The 13,694-nt window shown below is 43.5% G+C and overlaps 1 protein-coding gene across 1 annotated transcript in view; it reads right to left on the reverse strand.

Annotated features, from left to right (window-relative positions):
- The window catches only part of WNK2 (WNK lysine deficient protein kinase 2), a 176,401-nt gene that overhangs the window by 106,544 nt on the left and 56,163 nt on the right, over positions 1 to 13,694 (reverse strand). Inside the window, exons 2-4 of the mRNA XM_065407824.1 lie at positions 9,991 to 10,163; positions 8,722 to 8,942; positions 1,646 to 1,803 (exon numbers count right to left, since the gene is read on the reverse strand). Coding sequence (XP_065263896.1) covers positions 1,646 to 1,803; positions 8,722 to 8,942; positions 9,991 to 10,163 — 552 coding nt within the window. The remainder of the gene's footprint in view (positions 1 to 1,645; positions 1,804 to 8,721; positions 8,943 to 9,990; positions 10,164 to 13,694) is intronic.

The raw sequence follows: 13,694 nt of genomic DNA on the forward strand, positions 1-13,694 counted from the left end.
GACCAATTTCTGTTGGTGAAAGAGACAAGCTTTGGAGTTTACACAGAGTTCTCCAAAAGAACTCTGTGTATCATAGAATCATAGACTTTAAGGTCAGAAGGGACCATTACGATCATCTAGTCTGACCTCCTGCACAATGCAGGCCACAGAATCTCATCCACCCACTCCCGTATCAAACCTGAGTCTGAGCCATTGAAGTCCTCGAATCATGGTTTAAAGACTTCAAGGTGCAGAGAATCTTCCAGCAAGTGACCCGTGCCCCACGCTGCAGAGGAAGGCAAAAAAACCCCAGGGCTTCTGCCAATCTTCCCTGGAGGAAAATTCCTTCCCGACCCCAAATATGGTGATCAGCTAAACCCTGAGCATGTGGGCAAGACTCACCAGCCAGACACCCAGGAAAGAATTCTCTGTAGTAACTCAGCTCCCACCCCATCTAACATTCCATCACAAGCCATTGGGCATATTTACCGCTAGTAATATAAATATATGGAGATATATCTATCTCAGAACTGGAAGGGACCCTACTCAAAAGCTTCTCTCTCCCCCCCAACAGAAGCTGGTTCAATAAAAGATACTACCTCACCCACCTTGTCTCTCTAATATCCTGGGACCACCTCAGCTACAACGAACAGTGCAAACAACAATCTGAAGAAAGTATTGTGTTAGTGATTTCACCTAATGGTAACATCCCAGCATAAAAAAATGGTAGAGTGGCAACTTCAGTTTCCATGCAGGTTGTGATTTTCAACTGATCTCTAGGTCTCCATTAAAACCACAGAGCTTTCCTAGGTAGGTTCCAGATCAACTCACATAGACAAGGACACTTGGGATTTGATCTCCAGCACAGGATCATATACAGTGGTATAAGCGATCACTCCTGGCTCCCTTTCAGACCACCTTCTCCTCCAGCCTAGCCTCCCTCCTGTAGGTACAGTGGAGCCATTCCCCAGTTGTGTACTTGGAGACTCGTAGACCTACAGAGTTCCCAAATGCAGTTATAACACTATTAATCATGGACTCCTTCCTCTCAAGTGACCTTCAGATAACTTGTTACACAGATGAGCTGTCACAGAGGAAGCTATAAGGCAGGAGGCTCTAGTGCTAGAGGTCTGAATCAGATTATATCCTTTGCCACAATGTAGGAACATTAAGAGAGTATCTAGAGGCTGCAACATAGGCATTAACCTTTTTCTTCCACTATAACGTGTGTGGAACAATTCTGAACTGTGGGAAGCCCGGCTGAACTGGGAGGCCCCCATTTGCAAAAAGAACAGCGCTCCGCACTCCCATCTACTTTGACTTCTATACATAAAAATCAATAATAAAAACACCCAAGACCACAGAGAGAGATTATTAAAATTCGCCTTATGCAGCTATAATAAAACCAAATGCCAGATAGTAGTAAAGCAACTGTGGAATTTTAGACATTCCAAATAAACCTGCAAGCATCTTCTACCTCCCCAAAGAAGAGAAAGGAGACATGTAATTTCTACCCTATTAGTATCCCACCACAACATACATACCAATTCAGAGTCCAAAATAGCATATTGTTTAAAAGGTTAAGAAAGGGCTTCAGATTATAAAGACCCATGCTAAAAAAAAAATCTGAAGAAAAATGTAAGTACACCTATTAAAGCTCACTTACACAGGTTACTTTCCGGTAAATCTGAGCAGCATTCTGGCATTCTGAGTAGGGGTATTCTGAGGTAGCCATTTCCAACATGCACATTCCAAAAGCATATACGTCAACTGATTCATCATAGTGTTCTTCATACATTTCTGGGGCCATAAATTCTGGAGTACCTAGACACAAAAGGGAAGTATTTAAGTTAGACACAAACAGTAAATATGTTTCACTGCAGTTTTTTCCTGATCTATAAAAATGTACCCATTTCAGCTGTGTCTGTGTAAATGCAAGATTATTTTAAAACAACGAGGTTAACTAAAATAACCCCCCCCAACAAAAAAACAACCCCACACATAACTGCCCCTACCCTCACCAGTAACGTTGTGAGAAATGCAGCTGTGTGTAAGAATTCCAGAAGTGAATAGCAAATCCTGAAGTGAAACACTGTGACGTTGCACTCCATAATGTTTTATGGAAATATGCTTATAAGTGTAAATATAATGTAACTGGAATATGCTTTATGCAAAAGATCTCTTGTAAGGTATCATTACAAAGCTTCTGATCTACTGAGTGTGTTAATCCCATTTGTTTGTATGTATTATTTCTATGTCTGGAGTTAGGAGAATAAGATATAAACTTGTATTACTGATGTAAACATATTAAGTGGAAGCCATTAAGAGTGCTTCAGAATCAATGACCTGTAAATGGATCTGTTTACTTGCAAACCTTCCTGGGTATGTGCGGGCCAGCCCTAGAAGAATGGAGACTAGGGGTCTAACAGGACATGTGAACAGGTCACCCGATACTGGAATCCATCTTAAATCTGGTACTTTTCCATTCAGAAGAAGGGGTGGGGACCCAGAGAGACAAAGGATTCCCGCCTTGTACCAAAGCTATAAAAGGGGGTGGAGCAGGACAAAGGGGCCCCAGTCATGAGAAAGCCCCTGCTTTTCACCTAAGATGCCTGCTGGAACTAACGAGGACTGTACTGGGGAAAGGATTGGGCCCAGACTAGGAAGGAGTCTAGTCTGTGAAAGAAGCTTATTGGAACATCTCTTAGGGTGAGATTTACCTGTAATCAGTTTCTTAATGTATTAGGCTTAGACTTGCGTGTTTTTGTTTTATTTCGTTTGGTAACTTACTTTGTTCTGCCTGTTATTACTTGAATCCATTTAAATCCTACCTTTTATACTTAATAAAATCACTTTTGTTTATTAGTAAACCCAGAGTAAGTGACTAATACCTGGGGGAGCAAACAGCTGCGCATCTCTCTCTATCAATGTTATAGAGGGCAGACAATTTATGAGTTTACCCTGTATAAGCTTTATACAGAGTAAAACGGATTTATTTGGGGTTTGGATCCCATTGGGAGCTGGATGTCTGGGTGCCGGAGATAGGTGTGACCTGCTGAGCGGTTTTTGGTTAAAGTCTGCAGCTTTGGGCGCATGGACCAGACCTGGGTCTGTGTTGCAGCAGGATAGCATATCTGGCTCAGCAAGACAGGGTTCTGAAGTCCCAAGCTGGCAGGGAAAACGGGCTCGGAGGTTAGCTCAGCACATCAGGTGACAGTCCCAAGGGGGTCTCTGTGACCAAACCTGTCACAAACACAGTATAGGGCTTGGAAATAAACTGAAAGTTTCATAATGATTTTTTTATGGGACATGGGGAGAGAGAGAAGGAGAAGAAAAAGAGAAAGACACAAGAAACTTTACGTTTGGTCTAGACAGTTTACAGATTGTTTCCAGCAATACAAGTAGTAATTACTTAGCAAGTTGCACTTTTGGTGGGATGTGTGGTAGTCCAAGTTCTTATATGAAGTCATGCATGAAGAGCACTAGCATTAAGACTGATTTTACCATCATTGCAGTGAGTAGAAATCAACAGAACTACTCAGAGTAAGGTCCTTCTCAGTGGGGGCTAGGGTGGGAGAAATTGGACACACTGTGGTAAACCTGAAATAAAACTCCATCATAACTGGAACTAGCAGCTCATTACAAATCGCTACCTAGAATCCCTTCAAAAGTTCCCTTTTCTATACAGCAAATCAAGAACAAATAGAAGTAGTAATGACATCACTGCTATGAGTAACTCCCACGCTAAGCGCCAAGACTCGGAAATTCAGTCACAACAGTTGTTTAACTCTTGTCAAAGAGCCTCTGAAAAACAATTACTTTGAACAGTGAGGTCTACAGAGCTGAACTGATACCTTTAGCACTGGTGCTTGCTTCAAACAATTTATTCAAGGAACTGCATCTAGTCATGGAATGGTTTATGCTTGGATGGTGGGAGTCTATACATAAAATATAATGTTCTTATCAAATGAATACCAGGAAAGATGCAAAAGGAGTGAATAAGGCAGTGCTTAAGCTGAACATGAATTATCTAGATCTCATCACAGATCTTAAAGGAAGAAAGAGTATTTCCACCAGCTAGGATATCAATGAGAGGGTGCAAAAAGGGACATTTGTTTTCTCTAGCTACATTAACAGTAATGATTTTGGTTTCTGAAGGACTCCTAGTGGCCCATGTCATTCCCTAGTCTTCAACAAAGCATGGATTATGGGTTAGTAACCAAACTCACTTCCTTCTTGGAATTTGGCTTTATTGGCATCTCAGGCCAGGTCTACATTAGAAACTTTTGCCAATACAGTAACTCCTCGCTTAACGTTGTAGTTATGTTCCTGAAAAATGCAACTTTAAGCAAAATGATGTTAAGCAAATCCAATTTTCCCCATGAGAATTAATGTAAATGGGGGGGGGGGGTGAGGGGAGATAGATTCCAGGGAAATGTTTTTCACCAGACAAAAAAAAAAAATATATATATATATACACACACACACACACACACACACACACACACACACACACACACACAGAGTATATGTTTTAAACAATCAATTTAATATTGTACACAGCAATGACTGTGAAACTTGGTTGAGGTGGTGAAGTTAGAGGGTGGAAGAGGGTGGGATATTTCCTGGGGAATGCCTTACTGCTAAATGATGAACTAGCATTCAGCTGAGCCCTCAAGGGTTAACATTTTGTTAACGTAGCCTCACACTCTACAAGGCAGCACGACTGGAGGGAGGGGAGACAGCATGGCAGACAGAGACACACACCCTGTGTGTGGGAGAGAGAGAGAGATGCGTATTGCCCCTTTAAGTGTGCTGACACCACTCTAAGTACATTGCCTTTAAAAAGACCAGGAAGTTGAGACAGCAGCTGCTGCCAGCAAGCTCTCTCCATCCTGAGCCCTGTCCTGTCCCCACCCTGCTCTATATGGAGAAGGGGTAAGCTAGGGTTACCATACGTCCGGATTTTCCCGGACATGTCCGGCTTTTTGGTCCTCAAATCCCCGTCCGGGAGGAAATTCCAAAAAAGCCGGACATGTCTGGGAAAATAGGGAGGGGTCGTGGGGCTTGGATCCAGGCTGGAGCCGCTGGGGCCGGCGGTGCTCGGCCGCCAGCCAGCGCCACTCGGCTAGGGCCGGGGCCGGGGCCAGGCTGGAGCCAGAGCCGCTGGGACCGGGGCTGGGGGTGCTCGGCTGCCGCCGCTCACCCAGGGCCGGGGCTGGGCCGGGGCTGCTCGGCCAGAACCGTAGCCCGAGCCGGGCCGGAGCCGCTGGGACCGGGACTGGGGGTGCTCGGCCGCTGGCCGGCGCCACTCGGCCAGGGTCGGAGCCGCTCGGCCAGGGCCGGGGCTGGAGCCCCGGGGCCCGAGCCGAGCTGGAGTCGCCGGGGCCGGAGCCGCCGGGGTCGGGGTGGGCTGGAGCCGCTCGGCCGGGGCCGGCCCCGAGGGCCCGAGCCGAGCCAGGCCGGAGATGCCGGGGCCGAGCCGCTCGGCCGGGGGGGCTGGACTGGGCCGCGCATCCTCGCGCCCCCCCCGCCACCGCCCCAGCCCCAGCTTACCTGCTTCCTGCCTGTTTCAGGCTTCCCGCGAACATTTGATTCACGGGAAGCAGGGGAGGAGGAGCAGGGGGGCAGAGCATTCAGGGGAGGAGGCAGAGTTGGGGCGGGGACTTTGGGGAAGGGGTGGGGCTGGGGTGGGGAAGGGGCGGAGTTGGGGCAGGGCCGGGGCCCCGTGGAGTGTCCTCTTTTTGTTTTTTTTAAATATGGTAACCCTAGGTAAGCGGGGGGCAGGAGTAGTGGGGAGGGGGACACCCTGACATTAACCCCCCTCTTTCCCCCTCTCCTGCACAGCAAGCAGGAGGCTCCTGGGTGCAGCTCCAAGGCAGGGGGCAGGAGCAGCCCATGGCAGTGGGAGGAGGGACAGCTGAACTGCTGGCAATTGGTAGCCTGCTGGGCAGTTGCCGCACAGGGAACTTAGGGGAGTGGGGAGCTGATGGGGGGCTGCCGGTCCACCCTGGTTCCAAGCCCCCACCAGCTAGCTGCAACAGGCTGCTCTTTCTGCAAGCAGGTGGCTGCCAAACAACGTTATAAGGGAGCATTGCTCAACTTCAAATGAGCATATTCCCTAATTGATCAGCAACATAACAATGAAACAACGTTAACCGGGACGACTTTAAGTGAGGAGTTACTGTATAGCAATGTTGGTTAGGAGTATGATTTTTAAAAATATTTCTATACTGGTAGAAAGCCTAGGGTAGACACAGTCATACCACCATAAAAGTGCTTTTGCTGGGGAACAGGTATCAACTGTATCAGTAAAAGCACTTTTCTGCTGGTATAAGCTGCATCTGCAGTAGGAGGGTTTGCCAGGATATCTATACCCACAAACCTTTTCTGGTACAGACCTGGCCTAAGACACAAAATAAGCCTCAGCCTAATCTTCTCCCAGGTTTGATACTCCTAGGGCCTCTCTCGGGCCCTCCTCTGTTCTTGTTGCCACTGCCTCAAAGACACTCCCTTTATATCCTAGTTGGACCCACCTGTCAGCAAGACTCAGCTGTAATTACCCTGAATCTTGATATAGAGTTTTAACACCTTGGCTTAGGGTGACTTGACAGAAAAGTGCTGCATTCTGATACTGGGCCTTTATCTGCCACCTGTGACAGAACCTTACATTGCAACTACGAAATGGTTCATGGCTGTGTCAGATGTGGACTAGGCTCTACAGAGCCACTACATTGCCACTGAATCCCATTCCGCCTAGACCAAAGAGAAACTGGTGAATTATGCAGGATTTGAAGTAACTTGGTCACCAACCTGAGGAGGGAGCAATCTAAAAAGCAGGAGATACTATAGTAGCATTCCAAAAATATTGTCCAAGGGGCAAGAACCTCATTTGGTCTGTGTATCAATTAATTTTTAACTAATCAGATTCAAAAGATTTTCTGTGTGCTTAATAGTCCTTAAAAACTGGAATAACTATGGGCTCAGTATTCATTCACAGAACCACTGATCTGCCCAATGCTACTCAATCCATTGCTGTTTTTTGTAAGCACTTTTCTGAAGTGAATTACAAAAGGTAGCCAAGTCTATAAAGGGGTTTTCTCAACTTCCATTAAGTCTTGCCTACTCTAGGATTTTTCCCAACAGTTTCCCTCTACTACTACCATCACTAGAGCGGATAAGTTGCCAGCAGCCACCAGTATTTTTGCTAACGTCTTGTCTAGATCTGCTCTGAGCAGGTTTGATAGCTCAGTGGTAAAAATTTTAACAGCCACAAAAGCCTCGACTACACTACTGGTATTAGTGGTGATAGTGAGGATGGAAAATTTTTGAATGGAAAACTTGCCTCCTAGAGTGGACAGAACCTTCAAATATCAAAATCCAGGGCCAGATCCTCAGCTGGTGTAAATCAGCATGGGTTCATTAAAATCAATGGAGCTAGACAGATTTACATGAGCGGAGGATCTGGCCTCAAAATTTCAGCCACTTTAATCTCAATGATATCAGTCTAACACCTATATGCTGGTGTTACCGAAATATACCAGTATAAATAAAGGTATTCTTTTATTAAGCTTTAGGATGCAAAAGAATTACTTAAGCAATTACTTTTCAAAAGAGCATACTGTTTTGCTGACTGGGGAATAGGTGTTACCAGGATTAGTTTGCTATGATAAGATATTATCCACTCCTCCAGAAGCCTAAAAGCTTCTTTATGAATAGAAATTGAATTTTAGAGTATTTAAATACTGTAGCTGGAACATGAGCATTGCCATGATAACTTCCCTCATCTTTGCTACTTCATTTTCAATCACAACGTTCTAAAACTTTCACCTAGAAAACTGAAATTTTCATGGTCTTAAGTCTCCAAAGGGTAAATTTGCTTGGGAAGTTTGAGTGAAAGGGGTTGAACTGATTTAGAATTGAGGAAAAGGGGCATCACACACACTTTCTCCACTCAAAGAAGTGTTGCAACAACTTCGTCGGTGCCAAAGTGGCTGGGGCTAAAAAGTTAACATTTGGCAGGGAAATACTGCCCTTAGGCCTCGATTCAGGAAAGCACTTAAGCATGTGCTGAAATTCCACTGAAAATGGAGATAAAAATTGCTGTCTGGCCTAGGAGTGCTTCCTTGAATTGGGGCTTTCCTGAGGAGAAGGCCTTTGAATGTTCTGGTGAAAATCGGTTTGATTTTAAAGTGTTATTGGGTTTCAGTAAAATAGCAGTCCTGGGATACAGAGTACTTGGGTTACATGGGGTTTTTTGGTTTGTTTTTTTTAAGACACGTACTCACTGTAAAGTGAAAGACAGCTGCAGTGCAAGGGTGCTGCTAATGTAGGCCCGCAGCAAATGAGTATGTCTCTGAAGGCAAAAATAAATGCTGAACTAGCAACTCATTTTTTTAGGATAAGAAATGAAAAGGACATACATAATTAAGGTTTAGTCAAACATTACCTATACTGAGGATATGGTGAGAAGACATTACAAATCATTTAAGAAGAAATAGGGAGGCCTCTACTGTTTTGATTTAGAAGAGAATTTACCATGCCATGGTAACATTTTCTAGATAGCACCATAGACTGAGATTTTCCTAAGCAGTATAGAGGATTTAGCCACACACAGCCACCTTCATTTCTGCAGCCAAACTACAAGGGTATAAACACTAAAATGAAACGAACAATGCGAATAAGAACAGCTCACCACCAAAGCAGGACAAGAAGGGCAACAATGCAGAACAGAATGATTACCTATTACACTTTTGGCAAATGAAGCTCTTTTGAGGGTTGCCAGACCTAAGTCTCCTATTTTCACAGATCCAGTCGGTCCCGTAATAAAAATATTGTCACATTTTAGGTCTCTGTGAATGATTGGTGGAGTTCTCGTGTGCAAGAACAGTAGACCTTTCAGGATTTGTCGGCACCAGCTACGAAGAACTTTTGGTTTCATCACTTTAAATCTTTTCAGATACCTGCCGCAAAAACACACAGAGCAATAGGCATAAAGAAAAAAAGCGTTATATAAAACTCTAAAGGTTTTACAATGGGCAAAACTATGACCTTGTTTTGAATACTCCCCCCCCCCCCCCCCCCCAATACCACAAGCAGCTCAGAGACAGCATCATGGTGAAAGTAAATTGTGCTCTCTAAAGAAAGCACTGAGACATTTCATTTTTTTGGGAGGAAGTTAATTATTGTATCATGCTTCCCTGGTAAGAATACCACCAATATTCAGACGTATGGAAGTTTAATAGTAAAGCAATTCATTTTATGCAGAAACCTATGCTAGAACATAAATGTTTTATGTATTCAGATTAGCACAATATGGAAGTCTTTTGATCTCTGTACTGCAGACCTGCATTTATACCATTAGCCTAACACACACATCTTGACTGTAGATATGGAGGGTATGTTTTGGAGGAACTCAAAACCTGCTTCTTGCAATTGCAGAGTGGCACGTTGGAGATGTGCAGTGATGTGTATTACTCCCATCGGGGATGAAAATCTGTTCCGAAGTTTGTGCCAACTGCTTTATAACCAACTGAACAAGTGTCAGTACCATAAGCTATTAATTAGTGCTGTTTAGGAGATAACCCGGAGCATCTCTTGCATCAAAAAATGAACCCCTCCAGCTAAAGAACTATTTTGTTGCAGTTTTGTAATGCAAACCACAAATACCAACCACCGCCCCAAAAAAACAAACCAAAACAAGCAAACAAAACCACTACCAACAACAACCCGACAAATTCAGACAGCTTCATGTGCAGAATAGAAAACAAAGGCGAGAACTGCTGATAGTTACATAACTGAAACAGTAGCTCAGGGGAAAAAGCAAAAGGTGCTGAAATTCTGCTTTCAAATCAACAGAGTTCAAACATGGGGACAAATGACTGAAGGGAGAGAACAGATCATTTTTTTGGTCCTGAGATGCCTTTTCCCCCCCAGAGAGTCTATAACTAGTATTTTTCTAAGAATTTCTGCAGCTATTCTGAGATGCGTCACCAGGAGCACAGTACTTACGTTTTTAGCGTTCCAGAGGTCATCAATTCAGTAACCAGCACTATACATTTTTTTCCTTTTACACAGGACTCCCAGAAGTCGTAAAATCTAACAATGTTTGGATGCTGAAGACCTTTCAACATTTCTGCTTCCTCCTTAAATCTCTGTCTCTCTACTTTTGTCAATTTTCTGTCCTGTAATCCAAAATAAGCATTATTAGTATTGAACAAAACTTTTTTTTTATTACTTTATAAGTCATTTACTATGGTTTTGACTGTACTAGTTTTCTTTTACGATCGGGTCAAGCATGATTATTATAAAAACTACTTATATAAAAAATGAGTAATGTGGAGGAACAAGAACTTCACAGGGGCACTAGCCTCAAATTTAGTTCTTGTCATCATTAAGTTGTGTCTCTGAGCTGAGCTGAAGGACAAGTAGCCCTGTATCCATTTTCACCTTCTGAAGCATCACTAAAATCCCACAATTGAACCATGTCAATGGTTTGGTGCATTCACATATATCTAAATGATTTCATTAGATTTAGGTTTGAACCATTTTCGGTCTTGAAAGTACAGTTAACTGGAAAGACTGAAAAAACAAACGCAGGGCCTGATTTTCAGGTGTGCTGAGTACCCCACAACGCCTGTGGATATCATTTACAATTGAGGATGCTCAACACTTTAACAGATCAGGCCTGTAAGCTGCACGTTACTGAATAAAGGGTAAGCTCCTCCTTACATGGATGGCCTTTTCCATTGCTATGGAAACAATCTAGACAATGCCACCTCAAAAAAGAATGTGCCAATTTTTCTGCTCGTTTACAATTTTGCCTGTTCTTCCAAGCTATTTTACACTAAATTCGACCCCAAAAAAAGATTTAAAAATTGACTTTGTGCTTTTGTCTTCTCTAGGATGTAAAAAGGCATCCTGAAAATGTTTCTTGCCTGATTTTAAGATCAGAAATATCGGGAATGACAAATTCCATCTTCCTGGTTTTCCTGGAGAATCTCTGAAAGGTCTCAGGGATATTTAAACTCTTGCACCTTAATTGAAGAGGCAAGGGTGTTTAATCATAAGCAAATGTTTAGACCCTGAAGATAGACAGGTGCAAGAGTTTAAAGGAATGACTTAAAATCTTTTCCTTTCACCTGTCCCCCTCTTGACACTTGGGATGGTGTCAATCCACTAGTTCTTCAGTCAACCTTCCAGTTTCCACAGAGTAGAAGTATAATGAAAAAAGTTTTAAAGAAAAATCTGTTGGGGGAAAAATGCACTCCTGCAGCCTTAGAGGCAGATGGGCTTTGGCTGGATTGGCAGAGGAAGAGGACTGTGGCTCCTTTAAGGATACCCATCTCCCCCCCACCTCCCATTGCAGGAGTCCAGCTCCCTCATGAGTCTTGGGATATGGATAGCTGGGGGGGGGGGGGGGGAAGGAGGGGAGGGAAGAGGAGAAGCATCATCCTACCTGACTGGCCAGTTGGTGGAGGGAACTCATTGGCTCCCGTGCACCCAAGGGTCAGTCACAGAAGCCCTTAAAAATCCCTCAAGCCTTCTTCATAAATCATAGAAAAGCCACAAGCCTAAATATTTACTCTCATTAGGAGCATCCATTTAATACTGTATGATAACCTGTGGTCAATCTCTCTCCCATGGACAGTAAAGCAGCTTAAGATCACTCCAGTCCACTGCCCTACAAATAAAGCTCCTTAGCTCTTTAAAAGGCAGAGCTGTTTCTTACTGACCAAACTCAGAGCTAACAAATCACTTGGAACACATGCATTTATCAGGTCCAAAATTAGTTCATTTTTCAAACTCAGACATTTTACTTTTCTCAGCAACCTTAGAGGGATGTAGATAATAATATCCACTTAGCGAATTAAATTGTCACTTGGCTTATTTTTAACTGAGACTCTGAAGGAGATAATGCTATTGCCATATTGATACGGCCTCCCTGCATCTGCAGGGAAAAGAATTCCACATGGTAATAAGAATTCTCATGGCTGGAGACAAACTGGCTTTATATTGGTAGAGATTTTTCAGAAAATCCAGGCCGAAATTTGCTACATGTTTTAACTTATATTTATCGCCTTAGAGGGAAGAAAGTCTACCCTCGAGGGGGGTGTGAGGGGGAAGGAGGCGACATTTAAGTTTTCCAAGGATTGCTAGACGTGCCAGCTTTGCTGCTCAGCAGCAGTTTTCAGTTCTCTCTACATTTTACTGAGCAGCATCAATGTTACTACTCATACTAAGGTTGCCCAGGGCAACAGCAACAATCTTCTCCATCTGAGCAGCTGCTTGCCTTGTTGGGGGCAGATCCCTTATTACAAGGCAAGGCTTGCAGCAATACACTTGCAGCCGTTCTACCAGTCACAGGCGGACATCTACGGCAGTAACTACAATTGGCAGTAACGAGGCACCACTGCTGCTGTTCTATATCAAACCACTTTTAAGAAAGCTAAAAAATGGTGCCCAATGAGCCTGCACTGACGAGTCTGACAACTGCTTTCAACCCCATCAGTCCTTCCCCTACTGCTGAGTTTCCTTTTAATTTAAGCCCTGTGGAATAAATCAGACACACTCCAATTAAAGAGGAAAGGGAGAAATTCCCTGTGAGAGTCGGGAAAAGCATACTGTTGGGGGGAGGAAGGGGGAGAGGGGAGTCAAGACAGGAGCAGGAAAGAGGACAACAATAAAGTAGGCAATTTTACAAAACGTTCTAAATTTTAAAAAAATATATCACAGTGCTCTTTGATTCTAACTTTTAGGTTTCTGAGCATCTTGGGGAATTTTCCACCCGTAGTTCATGAGTAACTTTAAAAGTGTTAAGCGAACATACAATAGGCAAATTATATTCTATATCCCTGGCTGCAGATTATGTGCCCAAGTGTACTGGGACTGAAGACTCAAAAGTATCCAGGAATGGATGACAACAAAAACCACACACATTTTGGATTGGACAACAGAACCTGACACCTCCTCCCCCCTTTCAAAGCATCTTCATATTTCATACCCACTTCTTTAGAGAACATATTTTTAAATCAAAAGAATACCTATAAATAAGTTCTAAAGAGCAGCAACACAGTTTCTTCTGCTTACAGGATGAGCATCAGCCTCAGAAGAGAGCCAGTGCCAATTGCCAACACTTGAATGACGAGCGTAGGGGTAGGTAAAGTACGTTCCAGGTCTGGATCAACCAGTCCCACTGTGCAAACTTCAAAAGAGTCAAACTGATATTGTGTACAGTCTTTGTAAGAGTTTATAACCAAGCTGCTCAAATTCCATCAGGCTCAACCTGACCCACAAATTGCTGGCCAAAGCATAGGCTCTTTTTAAGAGGGCTTAAAAATTAATCTGTTTTCTGCTTTGAGGCAGGAAAAAACCTATCCTGGTTGCTGTTTTAACTACACAACTCACTCAACGTTCATTTGGAAACCAAAAATCTTTACTAAGGTTGTAAGCACATATTCTCAGACTGTATAATGCACACAAGGAAAAGCTTTAAGATGAAGATAAAGTCATATGTTAGGAGGCCAGGAGAGCCTATGCTGAGGTGACACGGGAGCAAACCAATTCCACAAAATAAGTGTTTGGAAATCACAAAAGCTAACGGAACCCTGGAATATGATGCCTAAAGTCTCTCAAGTTGGGCGCCCAAAATCAGGGGGAATTTATGACAATTTGGGTGTAAAGTGACTAAGCCAGGGTTAGCCAATGAGTTTGTT

Source organism: Emys orbicularis, chromosome 7, assembly GCF_028017835.1.
Source record: "Emys orbicularis isolate rEmyOrb1 chromosome 7, rEmyOrb1.hap1, whole genome shotgun sequence".
Taxonomy (NCBI): domain Eukaryota; kingdom Metazoa; phylum Chordata; order Testudines; family Emydidae; genus Emys; species Emys orbicularis.